At 38.5% G+C, this 22,273-nt stretch overlaps 1 protein-coding gene across 1 annotated transcript; it reads left to right on the plus strand.

Annotated features, from left to right (window-relative positions):
- Nucleotides 1–6,235: 6,235 nt before the first annotated feature.
- Nucleotides 6,236–13,542, plus strand: LOC107818914 (uncharacterized). The gene is made up of 9 exons (XM_016644993.2): nt 6,236–6,478; nt 7,358–7,459; nt 7,553–7,598; nt 8,843–8,918; nt 9,282–9,645; nt 10,596–10,845; nt 11,686–11,928; nt 12,016–12,135; nt 12,831–13,542. The coding sequence occupies exons 1-9, from the start codon at nt 6,407–6,409 to the stop codon at nt 13,271–13,273; spliced, it is 1,716 nt and encodes a 571-aa protein (XP_016500479.1). The 5' UTR covers nt 6,236–6,406; the 3' UTR covers nt 13,274–13,542.
- The last annotated feature ends 8,731 nt before the right edge of the window (nt 13,543–22,273 follow it).

Consider the following 22,273-nt stretch of genomic DNA (forward strand, 5'->3'; position numbering starts at 1 on the left):
CAATCTATTTGAGACATAACAAAATTGAATCATAATTAGGAAGATATTCATGGTCTCAGCTCATTTGAGCGTTTTATCAAACACTAGGTGTGCAAATTTAACTACAAGGTTCTTCTACAAGATTTCCTTCACTCCACAATCCAATTCTTACTTATTTAAGTTCAACAATCTTCCCACAATTCTTATTGGTACATGCATGTATAAATAATACTCTCATACTCATGAATCATACTCCTAATCAACCATCTTCTACCCAAATTTGAAATTGAAAACTAAGGTATGGAACCTTACCTCTTAGATGAAGAACTTGTGGGTTTCCCTTGTTAATCTTCCAAGATTTCAGCAAGACTTGATGAATAATTAGCCTAGGGTTTTTTTTCTCTCTAAAACACTCTCCCTTCTCTCTAAAACATCAGAATATTTGCTCAAAAATGACCCTTTGCGTCTATTTAACGAAATAGGGTCGGGTTTTAAAAACCCAAAAATGAAGCTTCAGAACAGGTTCTGCGGTCGCATATGCGACCGCATAATGGTTATGCGGACCGCATATCGGTCGCATAATTAGTGTCCAAAATGACCAAAAATCTGCCTGAGTTTGCGGTCACTATGCAGTCCACATAACTGTTCTGCGGTCGCATAGTCGACCGCATAATTGCTTCCAACTGACCCAAATAACTGCGTCACTCTGCGGCCATTATGTGGTCCGCAAAGTGATTCTACGGTCGTATAATGGACCGCAGAAATGCACAGCTCCGCCAAAAATATTTCTTTACTTTCCCGTGCATTGTTCAACCCCAAAGGTTCGAGTCGCGGCTTGCAAGCTTGCCGAAGAAAATTTCTAAAATCCTCAAATACGTAATCCTAGTCCGGCACCATGAAATATATTTTTTTTGCAAATTTTACCGGACTTTACACTTAAGTTCTTCAAAAAAAAAATTCGGGGTGTTACAGAAACAACCTCTCCTCTGACGGAACTGCTGCTCCTGATAACCCGAGGAATGACCTGCAGAAGCCTGTGCGGACGAGGCATGATGAGAACTCTGCGCTGGTAGTGCACTGAATGAAGACTGGCCTAAGTGAGCACTGTAAGAACCATGGCTAGCTGATGCACCACGTGAGCTGGACGACCCGTCTGAGCGGGTCTGTAAGAACGACCCCTACCACGGTGAAACTGACCCCCTGAAGGAACACCGCTGTATTCACTTGGACCACGAGGCCTCTTAGCCTCTCTCTCTCCACATTCCTGGCTACGAACCATCTCTATCTGCCGAGCAATGTCCACTACCTCATCAAAAGTAGCACCAGATACTCTCTCCCTAGTCATAAGTAACCGCAGCTGATATGCGAGGCCATCAATGAACCTCATAATCCTCTCCTTATAAGTGAGAACCAACCAGACTGCGTGACGAGCCAACTCAAAAAATTTCATCTCGTACCGCGTCACGGACATATCACCCTGGCAAAGCTGCTCAAACTGTCTGCGCAGATCTTCTCTGCGGGACTGAGGTACGAACTTCTCCAAAAAGACCACGGAGAACTGATGCCAAGTAAGGGGTGTTGCGCCAACAGGCCTACGTCTCTCGTAAGTCTCCCACCATCTGAGTGCAGACCTAGAAAACTGAAAAGTAGTGAATGAGACCCCACTGGTCTCCAGAATACCCGCTGTCCGAAGCATCCGTTGACACCTATCTAGAAAATCCTGAGCATCCTCTGACTCAGTACCGCTAAATGGTGGAGGTCGAAGCCTCTCAAATCTCTCAAGTCTCCTCTGCTCATCGTCTGCCATAACATGAACTACCGGGGCCTGAGTAGCTGAAACCGGCTGGGTTGGTAGTGCCCCCGGTATCTGAAGTTCCTGTACTACCTGGTCTAGAGTACGTGCAACTGGGGTATGAGTACCTCCCCCAGCCTGAGAAGTGGCAGGGGCGGCCTGAGCCGAAACCACCTGAGCAAGACTAGTGCATGCTGTCAATATCTGGGCCAAAGTCTCGTGAATGCCCGCAATCTCATTGCGCACAGCTGGTGCCTGAGCTGATCCTGTCGGCTCAACTATATCTGGAATCTGCTCCTGAGCTGGAACAACTGCTGCTACTACATGTGTTATTCCAACTGTGGTACGAGCTACACCTCGATCTCTACCTCGGCCCCAGCCTCTACCACGGCCCCGGCCTCTCGCAGCCCTAACTGGTTGCTGACCGTTCGATCCTGTAATACGTGTCCTCACCATCTGTAAGAGAATAGAATAGCAAAAATTTAGTTTCCAGAATTAACAAATTCGCACGACAGAATACAAGAGAGTGAAATTTTCCTAAGGGTTCTGCAGTCTCTCGAAGATAAGTACAGACGTCTCTGTACCGATCCGCAAGACTCTACTAAACCTGCTCATGACTCGTGAGACCTATGTAACCTAGGCTCTGATATCAACTTGTCACGATCCAAAATCCCAACTTGTCGTGATGGCGCCTATCTCGATACTAGGCAAGCCGAAAATCTCAATAAACCAAAACCTCTCTTTAAGGTTGAAAATATAATATTTAAATACAATACAAATACTCCCCAAAACCTAGTGTTACTGAGTATATGAGCATCTAATATGAATACAAGTCTGAAAAATATAGTCTATAATAGTCTGAGACCAAATGCAGTAAGCAAAGAGATAGAGAAGGAGAGACAAGATCTACGAAACACAACAGCTATCTCAAAATCTTCTGAAAATCAACCGCGCGAAAGGATCAACACCCGCTATGTCCGAGAACACCTGGATCTGTACACGAATTGCAGGGTGTAGTATGAGTACAACCAACTCAGCAAGTAACAATAATAAATAAGGAACTGAAGATAGTAACGAGCTAAACAGTTATGGTTCATTTCCAGTAATTCCCGCAAAGAATAGATATGCTATCAAATCTGGTAGTTTAATGTCAAATCAATTTTTATACAGTTCATGTTCATGTAATCCGTATATCAACAATCTTTCAGAGATCTCACAACAATGATAGATAACAACTAAGTGCAACAATAAATGGAAATCAAGTACAACCTCTTAGGACAACATTCACTCACTGGGCTCCCAGCCCTCATCACTCTCTAGGCTCCCAGCCCTCATCACTCACTCTCAATGGGTACCCGCGCTCACTGGAGGTGTACAGACTCCGGAGGGGCTCCTACAGCCCAAGCGCTATAATCTGCACGGATAACTCACGTGTTGCACGGAAAACTCACGTGCCATATTATAAATATCTGAATCCGCACGGCCAAATCACGTGATGCATGGCTAACTCACGTGCTATAGTATAATATAAGGATCCGCACGGACAACTCACGTGTTGCACGACCAACTCACGTGCTATAGTATAATATAAAGATCTGCACGGCCAACTCACGTGTTGCACGACCAACTCACGTGCCATAGTATAATATAAAGATCTGCACGGCCAACTCACGTGCTGCACGGCCAACTCACGTGCTATGGTATAATATCTCACAATCAAGCCCTCGGCTCACTCAGTCATAAAGCTCTCTAGTCTCCCGGGCTCTCCACAATCACAAAATCAGCCCAAACAACAATGATATGATACATCAATAATGAACAATAGAGACTGAGATAAAATAATCAAGTAAGCTCTAACTGAGTACAAAATAACAAATTAAGCAGATAATTCACATGTACACGACCTCTGTGGGTCCCAACAATACCAACATATAGCCTAAACATGGTTTCTACCATGACTTATAGTCAAGTTTTCACAACACATATAGAGCACATAACTATCAACAAGTTATTCAGTTTTACAGTTTCCCGGGACGGACCAACTCACAATCCCCTCGGTGCACGCCCATACGCCCGTCACCTAGCATGTGCGTCACCTCCAAAATAATCACATGATACCAAAATCCGGGGTTTAATACCCTCATGATTAGATTTAAAACTATTACTTACCTAAAAACGTGAAACTCTTTACTCTGCTATGCCTTTGCCTCGCAAATCGGCCTCCGAATGCCTCGAATCGTGGCACAAATAATTCATTTCAGTCAATAAAATTTATTGGAATTAATTCCATAAGAAAATACTATTTTTTTCATAAAAATCCAAAATTTAGCTAAAACATCGCCCGTGGGGCCTACGTCTCGAAACTCGACAAAAGTTATAAAATCCGAAAAGCCCATTCAACCACGAGTCTACCCATACCAATTTTACCAAAATCCGATCTCAACTCGACCCTCAAATCTACAAATCTTATTTCCAAATTTCTAAGTTCCAATCTCCGATTTACACCTCAAAGTCATGTAATCTAGTCGGATTATTCGATGATAATTCAATATTATGGAGTAGAAATGATCACAAGGGACTTACCTCAAGTTTTTCTTGAAAATATATCAAAAGAATCGCCTATCCTCAAGCTCCAATTTTTCAAAAATGGCGAATGGGACAAAGTCCCTGTTTCTATAATTCTGCCCAGACTGCCTCGATCTTGGCCTTCGATCGAGGTCCTCGATCCTGGGCCTCGATTCTAACCCTCGATCCTGGCCCTCGATCATGGCTCTCGACCCTGGTCTTCGGCCCTGCCTTTCGATCGTGGCCCTCGACCCTGGTCTCGATTGTGGCTTCGAGCCTGATCCTCGACCCTGCCTTCGATCGTGGCCCTCGACCTTGGGCTCGATCGTCCTTGATTCTGGGCTCGATTTATTTGGGCTCGATTCTGGGCTCGATATTCTGGGCTCGATTTATTTGGGCTCGATTTTCTGGGCTCGTTTATGGCAGAAGAAATTTCCAATAGAAGGAAATTGCAGCAGCTGTTGTAGTTCAATTTTTTGATCCGTTAACCATCCGAAACTCACTCGAGTCCCTCGGGATCTCAACCAAATGTACCAACAAGTCCTAAAACATTATACGAACTTAGTCGAATCCTCAAATCCTCTCAAACAATGCTAAAACCATGAATTACTCCCCAATTCAAGCCTATTGAATTTTGAAACTTTCCATTTCTACAAACAACGTCGAAACCTATCAAATCACGTCCGATTGACCTCAAATTTTGCACACCAGTTATAAATGATATAACAGACCTATTAAAATTTTCAGAATCGGATTTCGACCCTGATATAAAAAAGTCACCCCGGTCAAACTTTCCAAAAATTCAACTTTCGGCATTTCAAGCCCAATTCCTCTACGTGCCTCCAAAATTTTTTCCGGACACGCTTCTAAGTCCAAAATTACCATACGGAGCTATTGGACTCATCAAAATTCAAATCTGAGGTCATTTACACATAGGTCCATATCCGGTCCACTTTTCTAACTTAAAATTTTTAATTATGAGACTAAGTGTCTCATTTCATTCTGAATTTCTTCCGGACCCGAACCAACTAACCCGATACGTCATAAATCAATTGCAAGGCATAAATTGAGCAATAAATGAGAGAATTGGGTTATAATATTCAAAACGACCGACCGAGTCGTTACAGTGTTACATGAAGTTTTCTTTGTGTCGTTCTAATTTTCTTATTTACTAATCAAAACTTATTAGTACCATCGATATTGCAGCTAAAATAAATCTTAAAAGATCTACGGAATTGTTCAATATTTTTCATCTATGAAATTAATTAGAATATCTAACAATAAGGCATATATAAGTGCGAATTATGCACAATCAATATCAGTATATATGTAAATTGTCAAAATTAAACCTTCAATTTAGATATTTCTCGTCTCTTTTTTATAATGTCCATCTCTAAAAATATCTTTCTAATATATGCTATTCAAAAGTGTAACAATATTAGTTCAATATCAATATTCATATCAAATAAATAAATGATAAAATGTAGGGGTAGTATATATGTTTATTTCAATTCTGGAATAATGTTTCCTTTAGGGGTCGTTTGGTTTAAAGACAAGTTATACTGAGATTAGTTATACTGGATTAATTATACTTGTTAGTTATGATGTGATTAGTTATCCTAGTATTATTTTTTTATTGAATGTTTGGTATGTTGTATTAATCATGAGATTGTCAATTTTATTACTTTATCAAGTGATAACCTATTCTGGAATTACTATTCCACCATCTAGCAGATATAAATTATCCTTGTATTATTTTAATTTTGAGATAACTTATCCCAAAATTAATATCCAAATAAAAAATAAGTTGATAGTAAATTTTTATCCTATGATTACTTTTATTTATCTTTCGTAGTAAACGAACCCTTAAAGGTAAAGTTAGTTTGATTTTAATTAAACATTACACGTTGGTCGCGAGCTCAATAATTGTCAAGTATACAGGGTTTATGACGGAATACAATACAAGGTCGGGGCGGCGTTTTCCCTCTATTTCCTATATCGCGCGCCAATTTCTGCCACTGACTCAGTTCAGTTCCACTGTTGTAGACGTCGTATTGTTCCTTGTTCAGTATGAGAGAAATCGTAACTGTTCAAGTGGGGAATTATGCCAACTTTATTGGCTCTCACTTCTGGAACTTCCAGGTAAACCCCCTTTTACTGCTATTTGTCTGTGTCTAATCAAGAAGCAGCTCAGTTCCCTCTAGCTGTTACGGTTAGTTAAATATGTAGGTTTGTCGAATGCCCATTTGCTTGTTTTAAACAGACGCTAAGGTAGTAAATTCCTGCGAGGTTATGTTTTTTGCAGTTTTAAAATGAGTAATTTTATATACAACTTATTTTTCCTTACCATTAGTAATCAAATGGCTGATAGGAGCTTTACAATTTTAAGATTAGTTATTTCAAAAATTAGAATCTTGTGTGGGCTGCTACAATCTTTCCCACCCCTAAACTTGGCACTGTGGTTGAGGGTTTTTTGGCAGTAACCATTTATCTTGGTCTAGCTAGAGCTATGGGGGGAAAGAAAAATGTGGGTGGTCCTAATTGAAATTACTAGTTTACAATCGAATTAGACCCAACAAAGAAAGAAAGAAAAAAGATGAAAATGAACAAATATTTTCAAGCGATTCTATGCTAGTTTTTTCTTTCTTTCTTTGTGATCATCCTATGTTCATTATATTGCCAATCGGTTAGTTAAATTTAAAAATCATTAAGTCGGAAACCTAGTTTCAGTAGTTTGTGAAGCACCACAGTTAATCGTTTAACCAAGGATAAGGATTTTGATCATAGCTCCATCCGCTGATTTGATTTAAAGTGGAGGCTCTCATATTCAGGTTGTTGATATCTTTTATTTTTCTTCCTCCTTTTTGCTCTCTCATTTCCATTTCTAGTATAAGTTCCTACTGGAGTAGGTAACTATGTTCCCAATTATTGGTTGTAAATTCAGGGTAATAGGCTGCAAGTAGGTTAAGTACTACTGATTTTATTGGCTAATATTTTCTTACTCAATATTGAACATTGAAGGATGAATTACTTGGATTGGCTGAAAGCCCTGAGAGTGATCAAGTATTCATAAATCATGGTCTTGATATGGACGTGTTGTATCGTACTGGTGAAACTCAGCAGGTGAGTTATCTGATCATAAACTTTATAGTGGATTATGTCTTTGTTATATAGCTATCACATACTTAGAGCTACTCTCACATTTTTGGAATGTAGGGCGTCCTTACATACACCCCTCGAATGGTCTCAGTAAATTTTCAAGGTATATTATCTAATTGTCATGTTGAGTTGCCTCAAAGATCTTTTTTTCTTAAGCACCATGGTTTGGGGTTTATGTTATACTGTTGTCTTGGAACTGCATGAATCTTCTTGTCTTGATTACCCTACTCTTCCAGTTGGTAATCAGACTATGTGGGACCTCAAGATAGTAAGTAAATAGATTTCTTTGGAAGTTGCCTTACCTCCATATCTTCTATTCTAGAATATTTAGCAGTTAGCTTCTATGCACATTATATAGGACATGACTCGATTAAAAAAATAAATTATATATGATCTGAAGGTTAAACATGAGCTTTGTGGTAGGTATGGATGTAATAAAGATCAAAAAAATTGAGGAGCTATTTTTGGCGCAGTTCAATAGCATTTCTGCATCCATATTCAATAACAATTTGGGCTGGTTCCAAGTTTCTCTTTAATTAGAATTTGAACTTTCATATAAGATCAGAGACGGGTGGAATTTAAAGTGGAGGCGAGCTCTATTCTTCTCGCAATTATGTGCTGTGTAGTTGACCCTCTGTGGTTGAATCATCTATTTTGAAATCCGACTATTGTTTGCATGTTGATGCCAGGATTTCTTCATCGAAATCTCTGTCGCTGGGTAGTCATTACATTTTGATGTTGATCATAACAGTTATAACAGAATGATGGACAAAGAAAAAGAAATGTTATATAAAATTTGAATCACAGATCAGGACAAGTATATTTCAAGCAGGAAAAATCCGAAAAGTTTGGTAGAACTCGATCTGTTTTCCTAGTTCTTGTCTTTACACTTTTTCCACAGACTTACACCTTATGTATCTGAGGGGTTATATTCTTAATTATTGAAATGAACAAATTATGATCAAAGAGTTGGCCGAGGCAGAAATACCTTTCTTAAAGTTTACTGTAATACCCTGTATGGAGCACATATGTTGCAATACTCAAATTATAATTGCATAGGCTTAACCTCAAAGCTTATCTATTTTACTTATGTCATTCCAACTAATCATTTGTTGACTTGTTCTCCATGAATAGATATGCACATTATATCATCTCATGACTGGAAGATATCTACTAGGCATAATCACATCTTTACCTAAGTTATGAATTGTTCTGCTGTCACCCATTGGTGAAACCAACAAGCAGAGGAAGAGAATAATATATTTTCATATTATGCTAGAGAATAAGTAGTCCATACTCAGTTAATTGATCTAACAAATGGTCTTTTGCACATTTGTAACATGATAGGGTCCCTTGGATCTTTGAGTTCACGTGGATCCTTGTACAGTCAAATCCCAGCCAAAAGCTTGGATGTTATGACATGGTGAGACTCTAAATCTGTTTGTCTTGCAACCATTACTCTGTGTTAAAATAGTATGGCACAAAGTAAGGCACGACATGTTCTCCCCCTCACCCCCCCTTTTCCCCAACCCCACTGCGGAAAAAAGGCATAGAAAAAGAAAAAGAAGAACGAGAAGAAATAAATATGAGGAGAAAAAAGCTGGTTCATCCAGAAGATGCAAAATCACTACAAAAAAGGTCCCTTTATACAAATAACTTGTCAAAAAAACAAAAAGGCCAACAGGACATTTACATCATTGATGGTGATGGGGGGAAGGTTTGCTAAATTCATATACCTAAGTTTTGAGTGGAACTATATGCTGAAGGTCTTCAGACAAATGTGCAGGAAGGGTAGAGTCGCAACTCATGCATCTGAACCTTTAAGAAGGAATCTCTTCTTGCAAAGTTTAAGTGAGGAAGAACAGGAGAGCATGGACAAAGCCGCTTTAGACAATAGGAACGGCAGTTCTCAGGGTGAAATTCAAGATAAGGATATCGTTGAATGTTTGGAAAGTGATGTTCAATATTGGACAGACTTTTCAAAAGTGCACTATCATCCACAGAGTTTGTATGAATTAAGTGGATTATGGGTAGAGATTCAGGATTTCGATAATTATGCACTCGGGAAGGATGCATTTTGTGGACATCAACACGGTGAAGAAATAGATGATAGGCTTCGTTTCTTCATCGAAGAATGTGATCATATTCAGGTACTTATGATTGAAATATTTAGACTACTATTTCTTCTGGCTGGCTTTTTGTTGTTCACAAACACCCTCGGGTTTGTGGGCAGATCAACCACCTAAAAGTTATGCCATCTAATGGTTGTAATTCTTCCCAGTAAGATTATATTACTATTTCTCTACATGTTTGACAGCATTGTTTGTCTTGTATGCAAGTTCTTCTTGATGTTGAATGAACTTTATCCTCATTGAGTATCAATAGGCTTACCTTTAGTCCTGTGCTCTAAAGCTTCACAGTAGTTTTATTTTTTAATATCGATGAAATCGCATGTCGGTCCACTTTGTGAGGTATCAACAGGTTCAAAACTCCGGAAGTATGGGCCAGCTCATCTACCCCCTCCCAACTTAAATACCAACCCTTTGTCCATGCCAGGGTCTGAACCCGTGACGTGTGACAAGTCGGCAGTTCACGTGTTGCGTCCGTACCATTGAACTAAAGCCCTGGGGGCAGCCTCACTATACTACCAGACTATAATATCTTATCCGTTGTCAGGTTGGTTTATCAACAACAGGAAGTCAGGAACAGCTACGCCTGAATCTCTAGCAAGTTGAAAGTCTGATGAAACCTCAGTGACCATGTCGCTCCATTTAAGCTCATCTCAGACCAATATTATTATCAGATTGGTTTATAGCTGACTTAAATAACCTCGTATAAATTCGTCTGGTTTTCAAATGCTTGGTTATAGCAGAGTTTGAGTATCAACTTTTCAGCTTGATGTTGGGAATGTGACTTTACATTCTCCCCCTTGCTTTCTGAGATCTTAAATCTTGCACTCTTTTTGGACTCAAATGGTTTTGTCTTCCTTTACTGCTTGACATGTGTCTATGCGTAAATGCCTAAGCAAACATGATTTCACCTGCACTTGTGTTCATTTCCTGTTGGCAAGAGTTGATCTTTTTGTTAATATCTCTGACAGGGGATACAATGCGTTGTTGATGACTCTGGAGGGTTTTCTGGTGTAGCTGCAGCATTTCTGGAGAACATTGCAGATGAGTACCCAAACGTCCCAGTTTTACTATATAATGCGCGTAATCCTAGTTTGAACATGGATTCCAAAGGCCGCAAGCAAGCTATCTCGCGTAATCTTCACGATGCAGTCTCATTTTCAAGGCTATCAGAGTTGTGTAAATTGATTATCCCTGTTGGTCTGCCCTCCTTGAGTGGAAGTAAGAACTGCTACTCTCATAATGAGATTCTTTCAATAAAATTGCCCAAGTTCCTTAAATATGGTTGTCTCGAGCATCCTAGATTACTTTATTGAACTAAATTCATTTTTTTTTAATGAAGCTGTTGAACTAAATTGAGTTGCAAGTTCGTACTGCATATTAGTCCATACAAAGGAGATTATTTGTCTGTATGGACTCGTGGGCTACACCAAAGAGATACTTTATGGGTTTATTATTACTTATAAGTAGCCAACCCATGAGTTCGCATATGTCCACCCCATATTCTTTTGAAGATATCATGGCTTGTGGCTCGTACATTTTCACTTGCTGTAAGCAAACTTGTGTTTTCCTCGCTCAAAAGGAGTTGTGTGAATTTTGTCAACAACATTCAGCAATTTTTAGCATCAAACAGAATTAACAAATTTGAATTCCACTAAACTATGTGTCTTTATTTAAAAACAATTAAGAATTCCACTAACCCCGTGCTTCAAAAGAACTTGGAGACTTCAGTAATTGTTGGGTGAGAACATGGGTGTTAAACTTGTATATTTAACAGCTAAATATTAGGTGGTGATGTTGTTCTCTTTTACCAGTTCATTCGCTGGATGTTAAAACTGATGGGTGTTGACGTGTTGTAGTTGGTAGACTCTTTCTTCACCTGTAAGAACTTGTCTCTTGTTTGTCTACCTTTCTCTTTTCTAGTTTCTTCTGTGCAGGTCATAACTTCTATAACTGAATTTTATTGTATGACCTCTTACTCTGTATGCTTCTCATATTTTAATCTCTAATCTGAATATGAGTTCCTGCGTGGCTAATATTTGCATTTATGTAAATGTCAAGGTAGAGCTTCCCAGTTTCTCTGCATTAAAGACGAAAAGCCTTACCACTCCAGTGCAGTGTATGCGTCTGCTATGCACTCGTTTAGTCTTCCTTTTAGGATGAAACAATCTGGGCCTTCTGCCGAATCAATCTGTACATCTGGTGCTCTAGATATGTACGGAATTGTACAAATGCTAGCTGGCCAAATGAGGCAGAACATGGTAACTGTATTGGATTTTGCCATGCCAGCACCTTCTTTAAGTGGTATGCTTTCTTTTCCTGCCACTTTCATTTTTCTGAAGTCATTTCAATTACCTCCACACCTGATGTTGGAGACTCTTTTGTCCCCAGTAAACCAGGCTCAGCAGTCCTTACTCCGAAGTTTGCAGCCCTTGACTCCAGATGTAGCAGAAGATGTTGAAGATTTACATGCAGTGGAAACAATGAACATTCATGGAGCAGTTACATCTGGTATTTGATGTGATCTTTAGCATATTTCCTTTTATATTGTTTACATTTGCTGCTCAGTCTTCTCGTCCTATTTATAGCTTTTGACTTACCTTTTATGATTCTCATACTGGCTTTCTCATCTCTTTATGGACCCCATCTGCTTAATATATGTCATATTACCGATCTTTATTGCTGCTTTTACTAAAGTGAAGTTCAGGCTATACTGCTGTATGTAAATTTCATTGAAATTAAATTAACCTGGTTTGAACTGCTAAGGCACATAGCTCGATTAATTACAGATTAAAATATTACCATCAAATCCTTGCTATGTGCAATGATTTTGCAAACTTTTCATTTGTAGATCTAGAGATAATGGAATGGATACAGTAAACAAAAGTTGGGGAATGAGATGCTTCACTGTTCCATGTGGACTAATGTCAAAGTTAAAACCTACCTAAATAGTGGAGTAGATTTGGGACCAAGCAAATGGCAAATAAAATAGTAGTTTGTAAGGTGCTTGTAACTTCAACTCGTGAGAGATTGCTTCGAGGAAACTGAGGTAAATCTGAGATGTGTAAAGTGAATGAATGCCCACCTGTAAAAGCATATTGGCTTATTCAATGAGTTTTAATGGTGCATCTATTTACACCTTTTTGTATACAGCTTATGCACATATACTTGATTAGTTTAACTGTAGTTTCCCATTTAATTTTCAGGAAACCAAAGGGCCTCAATTTATGAAGTTAAGGATGCAGTTCAGGCTGCATATGATAGTTCAATGACGATGCCCAAATTCTCACACCTATCAGTTGCTACTTGTCCTCTTCCGATACCCTTGCCTTTCCCTTCGATCTTTGGCAATATGGTTGGCCAACATGGTGAGCTATTGGAGACCCCAATTTCAGGTTCCTCATCTAGGGGATCTCTTGAAGTCCAATCCATTCCTATGGTAACAAGATTACGTTCAAGCACTGCTGTTTTGCCCTTTTTGGAAAGTAAACTTGGAAACCTTCATAAGTTTGGTATTGACCGAGGAGCCCTTGGGGCGCCATTGCTCCAAAGTTGGGGTTTTGGAAAAGATGAAGTGGAAGACATGGGAGAGACGCTGTCTAAGTTGGTAGTGACACTGAAGCCTCAATATTCCTCTGATTCAGATTGAATTTCAAGGAGCATATTTTATTTTTGAGTGCTAATGGGATGATTCTTCCGGGTATATGCAATTTGTACACCCTTTTTGAGTCAAGTCATATCTTTTTCCATTGCTTTTTTTGGGTGTTGACTTGCTTTAGCCAGATGGGTTAGAGGTGAAGAGGATCCCTTATTTTGTTATTCCTTTTTCTTTCTGAAATTAATGTGTCTTTTTCTATCTGTAACAAAAGAAGTACAAAATCTAACTTATTGATCAATGCAAGGTATAGTTGGTAACTCCATTGAGGATGCCAGTTTTTATCAGTGTGCCGAAAGAGTTGAAACAAATAAGCAAACATGTCAGTGTTTATGTAAACACAAATATTGTTCTGACATTGCTGCACAGAGTCGTGTTTCAAATATTTAAAAGAAATTTGCTAGCGAAAATGGAAGGAATAAAGATCCTTCCTTTCTTGGTGTTTTGAAGAGAAATCCTAGTCCTTTCTGTACCTAATAGTCAGAATATGGAGCTCTAATTGACTTGCACGTATAAGACTTTCTGTGGTTCATTATCTTAGAGACTAATAGCCACTTTGGCCAAGCTTCTTTTGAGCTAAAGGTGTTTTTTCACCCCCAAGTTAAAGCTCTTTGGCCAAACTTTTATAAGGAAAATAGAAACAAAAGCAGTTTTTGAGAAATAGAAAAAGTAACTTTTGAGGCTTGTTACAGAGATCACAGGAAGCCAGGAATGTGGGGAATCAGTTCAATTGTAAATGCAGGTCTGTAGCATGTTTTTCACTTGAAAGTAAAATGACAATTTTGTTTAAAATTTATCAAGGCGATGGACAATTAATAGGGATGTTTTAGGTAAAGCAAAAATGGGTATCTAGCTAACTTACTACCTTCATGTAGTACGTTAGCAAGACTCATATATATATATATATATATATGTATATATATTAGTTTCTGGACACGTGCGTTGCACGTGTATCCCATGTCAAGTATATAATTTTTTTTAAATGACAAATATTATTAAAATTAGTGTGTGAAGTATATATCACACAAAATTTAAAGGAAAAATGTAAATTGTAAATGATAAACAGTGTATGTGATATCAGATTAAAATGACTGGATAGAGTTTGACCTGCGAAGGTAAATAATTCTATTTAGTTGGGTAGGTATGCTTTGTAATTACACTAATTTTGATGTTGTGAGGTACAAAATGGGATATGATCGTATATCTCACCTAATATTTTTTAAGAGACGATGTTTGCCCCGTCATAACCAAACTCTTGTTGTCCCCATATTAAAATTCTTGTTGAAAGTACAATATACAATTGTCAATGCATCAATTTTTTATGAAAGATTATAAGAATCAGATGTTAGTAAAAAAAATTATAAATTAAGTACATAGCAACTTACAACGAAAAAGATAGAACAAAAAGAACATAAAAGAATTTTCAACAGCTGTACAAAACGTTCAAGAATTACTTATGCGTAGCTAACTCCGGGCAACCATACTTCAACCCCAAAATATCGAAAAGAAAAACTAACATGCATGGTTAGTAAAATCAATAAACTTTTGTCATGGAGCAGCGTATCTGTTTTATTTCTAATAAGCATGAGAATTAAGTGAAATGGAGTGAAAAAAAGTGGATGAACTGATTTGATATGATTATTGCTTAAAGGCTCTTCTGTTGCATGCAAGAGCTTCTCTATTCTTCTTAATTTCAACACTGGCGTTCTTCTCCTTTGCTGGCTTCTTGTCGATTGACTTCTTTGCCTTTGTAATCACGAATACTCTAGAGAGAGAAAAAATTAGTTAAAAATATGTTGATCCAAGAAAAAATATTATAAAATTAATGATATTTAGAGTCAGATACTATAAGATTGTTATTCAAATGAATGAAATACCCTACTTCCATGGACAAATGTATTTCCCTTCTCTTTTATGTTACCTCTTTTTTTTTTCTTTATCAAAAGGTATCATTTACACTTGTAAGTACAAGATTAAGAAAAAGAATTATCGAACTTATGACTGTTATTAAGAACAAAAAGAAGTTATTTAATTTTTTCACCTGAATGAATGAACAGTACGTTCTGCAAATCCTCTAGCGAGGATTACACGGAATGAGCAGTGTTAGCCTAAGTGAAGGTTAGTTTTGAAGATTGACAAAGGAAGCTCAAGCATGAACCAGGTCCATCCATTGTGTGCATAGACACGGGCAGATTCGAGCATGTGGGATGCACGTGAAGGAGATAAGCTTAACTTGGTCTAATTAATATCTCCTGATCGAAAAGGGTTGCATAATTGATAAGGAGAAGGACTCCTTAATTAAAGAGAACACTATCCAAGATAAGGGAGGAGTTAGAGGCTGAGATCAACTAGAACTCTTCCACCAAGGAAGAGTAGCATTAGAACTCTAGTTATTTCTTCATCTACTAACTCTATATATTGCAGAATGTTCTCACTCTATATGTAACACTCAAAATCAGAAGCTAAACGTGAATTGAGAGTAAAATAGCAAGGCATTTTGCAAGCAGTTCGTGTGTGATTCAAGCGTGCGAACCTGAAGCTACATGAACCAGATAAAAGAACCAGTTCCAAGTGTATGTCTTTTATTCTAGTTCAATTGTAGTAGGTATTTTCATAGTGTACCTTTCAGCTTTATCTAGAGGCAATGATAATAGGTACTCAGAGTATTCAAGTTAGAGTTAACTTGAAGTTGTCGCAACAGTTAGAGGCTGTGTGCCACAACGAGATTAGAGTTAATCCTAGGTCTACAAAAGTATTTTGTAAATGCAGTTTTTGGCTCAGTAATTTAGTGAAGAGTTTTGGAAAAATCCTACTGGGAAGTAGGTCGTGATTTTTTCACCTTTTGAGCCAGGCGATTTCCACGTAAAATCCTTGTGTTTTTTTTTTTAATTTCTGCATTTATTATTCCGCAACAGTAGTATTAGGAACACATAGAAGAATCATGTTCTTTTATAATCAATGAACGCGAAAATTGGACATCACACAAATCATCCCCCCTCCTCTTGTGTGGCATTGAAGTATAAAATATCATTTGGTATCAGAGCAGGTTATCCTTGAAGAGGCTAACACCTTAGGAGAAGATCAAGATGAGTGCACCACCTGGAAGCTGGGAAGGGCAATCCACTGCTAGGCCACCACTCTTTAATGGACAGTACTACTCTTGGTGGAAAAACATGATGAGAGATCACATCATAGGAGAAGACTATGAGCTATGAAAAATTATCACAGATGGTCCACTGGCTACCATAAAGATAAATACCGAAGGAGCAGAGGTGCCAAAAACAAGAGCTGACTACACTACTGACGACTTGAGGAAATGGGAGAAGAATGCTAAAGCCAAGAAATGGCTTGTTTGTGGACTCGGTCCAGATGAGTACAGTAGAATCCAAAGCTGTACCACTGCTAAGAAAATCCCGGACACTTTGCAAGTGTCCCATGAAGGAACACCTCAAGTGAAGAGGTCCAGAGGAACACTACTATATTCTCAATATGAGAATTTCACCATGAAGGAAGGGAAAACCATCCAAGAGATATATACAAAGTTCACCACACTGACAAATAAACTTAAGTCTCTTGGAAGGATTATTTCTAAAGAAGATAGAGTTGAGAAGATTTTGACAAGGGTTCTGCCAGTTACTTGGGAGAGCAAAATCACTGCCGTTCAGGAATCAAAGAACATTTCCACTCTTAGGTTGGATGAGCTAATTGGAAATCTCACTGCTTATGAACTTAGAAGGCAAACCATGAAGATGGATGTACTAAAGAAAGAAAGGAGCATGGCACTCAGAATCACTGAAGGTTTTGATCTAGAGGAAGATGAAATGACTATGATCAAAAAGGACTTCAAGAAGTACCTAATGAGAGTAAAGGGTTCTTCAAAAAGTGGAGGCTACAACAAACCAAGGGTTACTGAAAAACAGACCAATGAGGGCTGCTACAAGTATGGGAAAACTGATCAACACATCAAAAACTGCCCTAAATGGGAAATTGAATGGAAGAAGGAAATAGCTGAACGAAGAAACAGAAAGAAGGAACATGTTCATCCCAAGAAGAACAAAGGATCAACAAAAGCTATGTTTACTGCTTGGAGAGAAAGCTCAGATGAGGACTCAGATGATGAAGATGGAGATGAACAAGCACTTATGGCAATTGGAGAATCCGATGAGGAATCTGAAGTAAGTATAATCCATCTAAAAGACAAGATTAAGTTTTTGTCTAAAGAAAGTCTATCTGAGTTACTTCTAGATTTCATTGATGAATCTGAGGATATAAACAATGAAAAGGAACAACTGTCTAAAGAATGTGTGATTTTAAAAGCAAAGTGTAAGAACCTGGAACTTAGAGTTGATGAAACTGTAAGTGAAAATACTGCTCTAAAGAACCAGGTTCATGCATTTGAATCAAATGTCCTAGAACTTAGATCTGAAAACCTAAAACTGAAATTAGGAACAAGTAAGAAGACAACTGATTGCACACAACTCACTCTAGAAGAAAATATAGGTAAACTAAAAGATGAGTTGTATAAGAAGGATGGGCAGGTAAGAATTTTGACAGAGGATCTAGGCAAGGTCAAGCATGAACTAGACAGAACTTGTAAATGGAACAGGTCCTCCGATGCACTGTCATGGCTACAGGAACATCATAGTAGCAATAGAAGAGGAATTGGCTTTGGGAATTGTCACGACCCGAAATTCCCACTTTCGGACCGTGATGGCGCCTAACATTTCACTTGCTAGGCAAGCCAACGCTAGAATAATATTATCCATTTTAAAACAATTTTAAATTTATTAATAACAAAGAAACAAATGCGGAAGCAAAGTTTGAAATATAATGAATAATCCATAAAAATAACGGTGTCTAAATACCATCCCAGAATTGGTGTCACAAGTATACGAGCTTCTAAAATAATATAAATAAAGGTCTGAATAAAATAAAGCTGTCTGGAAATAAACACACAACTAAAGTAAAATAGACGGGGACTTCAGAACTACGGACGCCATGCAGTTATACCTCAAGTCTCCTCCGAGTAGCTAAAATCCGAGCAAGTCTATGGCACGCCGCTGGGACCAACTCCGAAATCTGCACAAGAAGTGCAGAGTGTAGTATCAGTACAACCGACCCCATGTACTGGTAGGTGCTGAGCCTAACCTCGACGAAGTAATGACAAGGCTAAGGCGGTTCGCTTACATTAAACTGTACGCAATATTAATAACAACAACAAATAATAGAAATAAATCAGGTAACTCATTTATAATAATTGAAGCCAACTCAGCAGTCATAATCCATTATTATTTCACCTAAATCTGTTGCAGCGTGTAACCCGTTCTCACAATATATTCACATTCAATTCCGTTGCAGCGTGCAACCTGCTCTCCCAATATATTTCTTTTAATCAAGTCTGTCATATATTTATTTCAATCAAGTATATATATAGACTTTTAAATAAGTCTGTTGCGGCGTGCAATCCGATCCCCCAATATTTACTTTTAAATAAGTCTATTGCGGCGTGCAACCCGTTCCCCCAATATAATTTTAAGCAACTCATAAATGTAATAAAATTTACTCCAATAAATACTACGTCCAATGAGAAATTATTAAGCATCAAGGCACATAATAATTATAATTTATTTATGAACCAAACAATGACAAATAACAATTTATTATAAAAATCATAGAGAAATTAGGTAGTTTAATATTTAATATGCTAAATGTTAAATAACAATTAAAACACATAATTCAAATAGCATGTAACAATTAATGCAGAAATTCAAGAATTAATATTTGACAAAGAATATGAGAGAAATAATTATTATAATAATTAATTTATGATTTAAAATAATTTATGAATTTTCAAGTAAGCAGGCAAACAATTAATTTGATGACGTATAGACACTCGTCACCTCGCCTATACGTTGTTCACATGCAATTCACATAACAAATAATTTAAGGGTTCTATTCCTTCAAGTCAAGGTTAACCACGACACTTACTTCGCTTTGCAAATTCCAATCAATTATTCAACCACAACTTTTCCTTTTAAATTTATCTCCGAAAGCTTCAAATCTATTCACAAACAATTCGATATATTCAATACTAATCATAGGAATTAATTTCATATGAATCTATAAATTTTCTGGATAAAAATTCGAAATTTATTTAAATATTCGACAGTGCGACCCACGTCTCAAATCCCGAAAAAACTCGCAAAATCTAAACACCCGTTCCGATACGAGTTCAACCATACAAAATTGTCCAATTCCTATATCAAATGGACCTTCAAATCTAAATTTCTCATTTTTGGAAGATTTTAGAAAAATCTGATTTTCTTCCATAAATTCACGGATTCATGATATAAACGAGTATGAAATCATGAAATATAATCAATATAGGATAAGGAACACTTACCCCAATGTTTCCCGTAAAAATCGCCCAAAGAATTCGCCTTAACCGAGCTCAAAATGACCAAAATGAGTAAAAATGTCGGACTCTTCAATATATACACTGCCCAGGCATTTCCGCACCTGCGGTGCCTGGGCTCGCACATGGGAGAAAAATCTCGCATCTGCGAAATGGGGCTGCCAGGCGAGGCCTCGCAACTGCGGAGGAAAAATGCGCACATGCGCTGCCTTCGCTTCTGCGGACGCGCGAGTGCGTGCAGGTTTCCGCACATGCGGACTTTTGCCCAGCCACGCCCGGGCGCATCTGCTATCGAAGGCTCATTTCTGCGAACTCGCACCTGCGAGAAAAATCTGCAGGTGCGATTACAGCAGAAGGAAAAATACAGATTTTGCTTAAGTCTAGTTCTTGATCCGATTTCAATCTGTATCACTCTCGGGGTACTCGGGATCCCGTACGAATATACCAACAAGTCCAATAACATAACACGGACTTACTTGGGGTCTCGTATCACGTCAAACAACGCTGAAATTACAATTCACACCCCGATTCAAACTTTGAGTTTTAAACTTTTAATTTGCAAATCTCGTGCCAAAACATATTAAATGAATCCGGAATGACTTTAAATTTGTCACATAAGTCATAAATGAAATAACGGACCTGTTCAAATTTCCAGAATCGAATTCCGGCTCCGATATCAAAAAGTCAATCCCGTGGTCAAACTTGAAAATCTTTAGCCTTTAAATTGCTAGTTCCGTTAAATGGTCATAACTTGAGCTAGGGACCTCCAAATTAGATTATGGGCATACACCCAAGTCCCAAATCACAATACGGAGCTACCGGAACTGTCAAAATACTGATCCGGGCCCGTTTGCAAAAAATGTTGACCAAAGTCAACTCACTTGAGTTTTCAAGCTCTATTTCACATTTTAATTCATTTTTCACATGAAAATTTTCCAGAAAATTTTACGGACTGCGCACGCAAGTCGAGGAATGATAAATGGTGCTTTTCGAGGTCTTAGAACACAAAATTACTTATTAAATTTAAAGATGATATTTTGGGTCTTCACATTCTCCAACTCTAAAACAAACGTTCGTCCTCGAACGGAGTTAGAAAAAGTACTCGAGTTGGAGAAAAAGGTGTGGATATTTACTCCGCATGTCCGACTCGGAATCCCAGGTAGATGCCTCTACTGGTTGACCTCTCCATTGCACCCGAACTGAAGGATAACTCTTAGACCTCAAATGTCGGACCTGCCGGGCTAGAATAGCCACCGACCCTTCCTCGTAAGTCAAATCTTTGTCCAATTGGACTAAGCTAAAATCTAACACATGGGACAGATCACCATGATATTTTCGGAGCATAGACACATGGAACACCGGATGAACCGCTGATAAACTAGGTGGTAATGCAAGCCTGTAGGCTACTTCACCCACCCTTTCAAGAATTTCAAAGGGTCCGATATACCTAGGGCTCAACTTGCCCTTCTTTCCGAACCTCATTACACCTTTCATAAGTGAAACCCGGAGCAATATTCTTTCTCCAACCATGAATGCAATATCACGAACTTTACAGTCGGCATAACTCTTTTGCCTAGACTGAGCTGTGCGAAGTCGATCCTGAATAATCTTGACCTTATCCAAGGCATCCTGTACCAAATCGGTACCCAACAACCGAGCCTCTCTCGGTTCAAACCAACCAACTGGCGATCGGCATCGCCTTCCGTATAATGCCTCATATGAAGCCATTTTAATGCTCGACTGGTAGCTATTATTATAAGCAAACTCCGCAAGTGGCAAGAAATGATCCCAAGAACCTCCAAAGTCTATAACACAAGCGCGAAGCATATCTTCCAATATCTGAATAGTGCGCTCTGACTGTCCGTCTATCTGTGGATGAAATGCTGTACTCAACTCCACCCGCGTGCCTAACTCACGCTGTACAGCCCTCCAGAAATGTGAGGTAAACTGCGTACCTCGATCTGAAATAATAGACACGGGCACACCGTGAAGGCGGACAATCTCACGAATGTAAATTTCAGCTAACCTCTCTGAAGAATAGGTAACTGCTAATGGAATGAAATGTGTTGACTTGGTCAACCCATCCACAATGACCCAAACTGCGTCAAATTTTATCTGAGTCCGTGGGAACCCAACAACAAAATCCATAGTGATACACTCCCACTTTCACTCAGGAATTTCTAACTTCTGAAGCAAACCACCAGGTCTCTGATGCTCGTACTTAACTTGCTGACAATTCAGACACCGAACTACATATGCAACTATATCCTTTTTCATTCTCCTCCACCAATAATGTTGCCGCAAATCTTGATACATTTTAGCGGTACCTGGATGAATAGAATACCTGAAACTGTGTGCCTCTTCAAGAATTAATTCACGAAGCCCATCCACATTAGGCACACAAATACGGCCCTACATTCGCAGAACTCCATCTTCCCCTACAGTAACCTGTTTGGCATCGCCGTGCCGCACCGTGTCCTTAAGGACAAGTAAATGAGGATCATCATACTGCCTCTCTCTGATGTGCTCATATAAAGAAGACCGAGCGGTTGTGCAAGCTAGAACCCGACTGGGTTCTG

The sequence above is a fragment of the Nicotiana tabacum genome, chromosome 19, assembly GCF_000715075.1.
Source record: "Nicotiana tabacum cultivar K326 chromosome 19, ASM71507v2, whole genome shotgun sequence".
Taxonomy (NCBI): domain Eukaryota; kingdom Viridiplantae; phylum Streptophyta; class Magnoliopsida; order Solanales; family Solanaceae; genus Nicotiana; species Nicotiana tabacum.

Coding starts and splice junctions, on each gene's coding strand:
- LOC107818914 (XM_016644993.2), top strand. CDS start 6,407: ATGAGAGAAATCGTAACTGTTCAAGTGGGGAATTATGCCAACTTTATT. Junction 6,479..7,357: donor CTCACTTCTGGAACTTCCAG/GTAAACCCCCTT, acceptor TGAACATTGAAG/GATGAATTACTTGGATTGGC. Junction 9,646..10,595: donor AAGAATGTGATCATATTCAG/GTACTTATGATT, acceptor TATCTCTGACAG/GGGATACAATGCGTTGTTGA.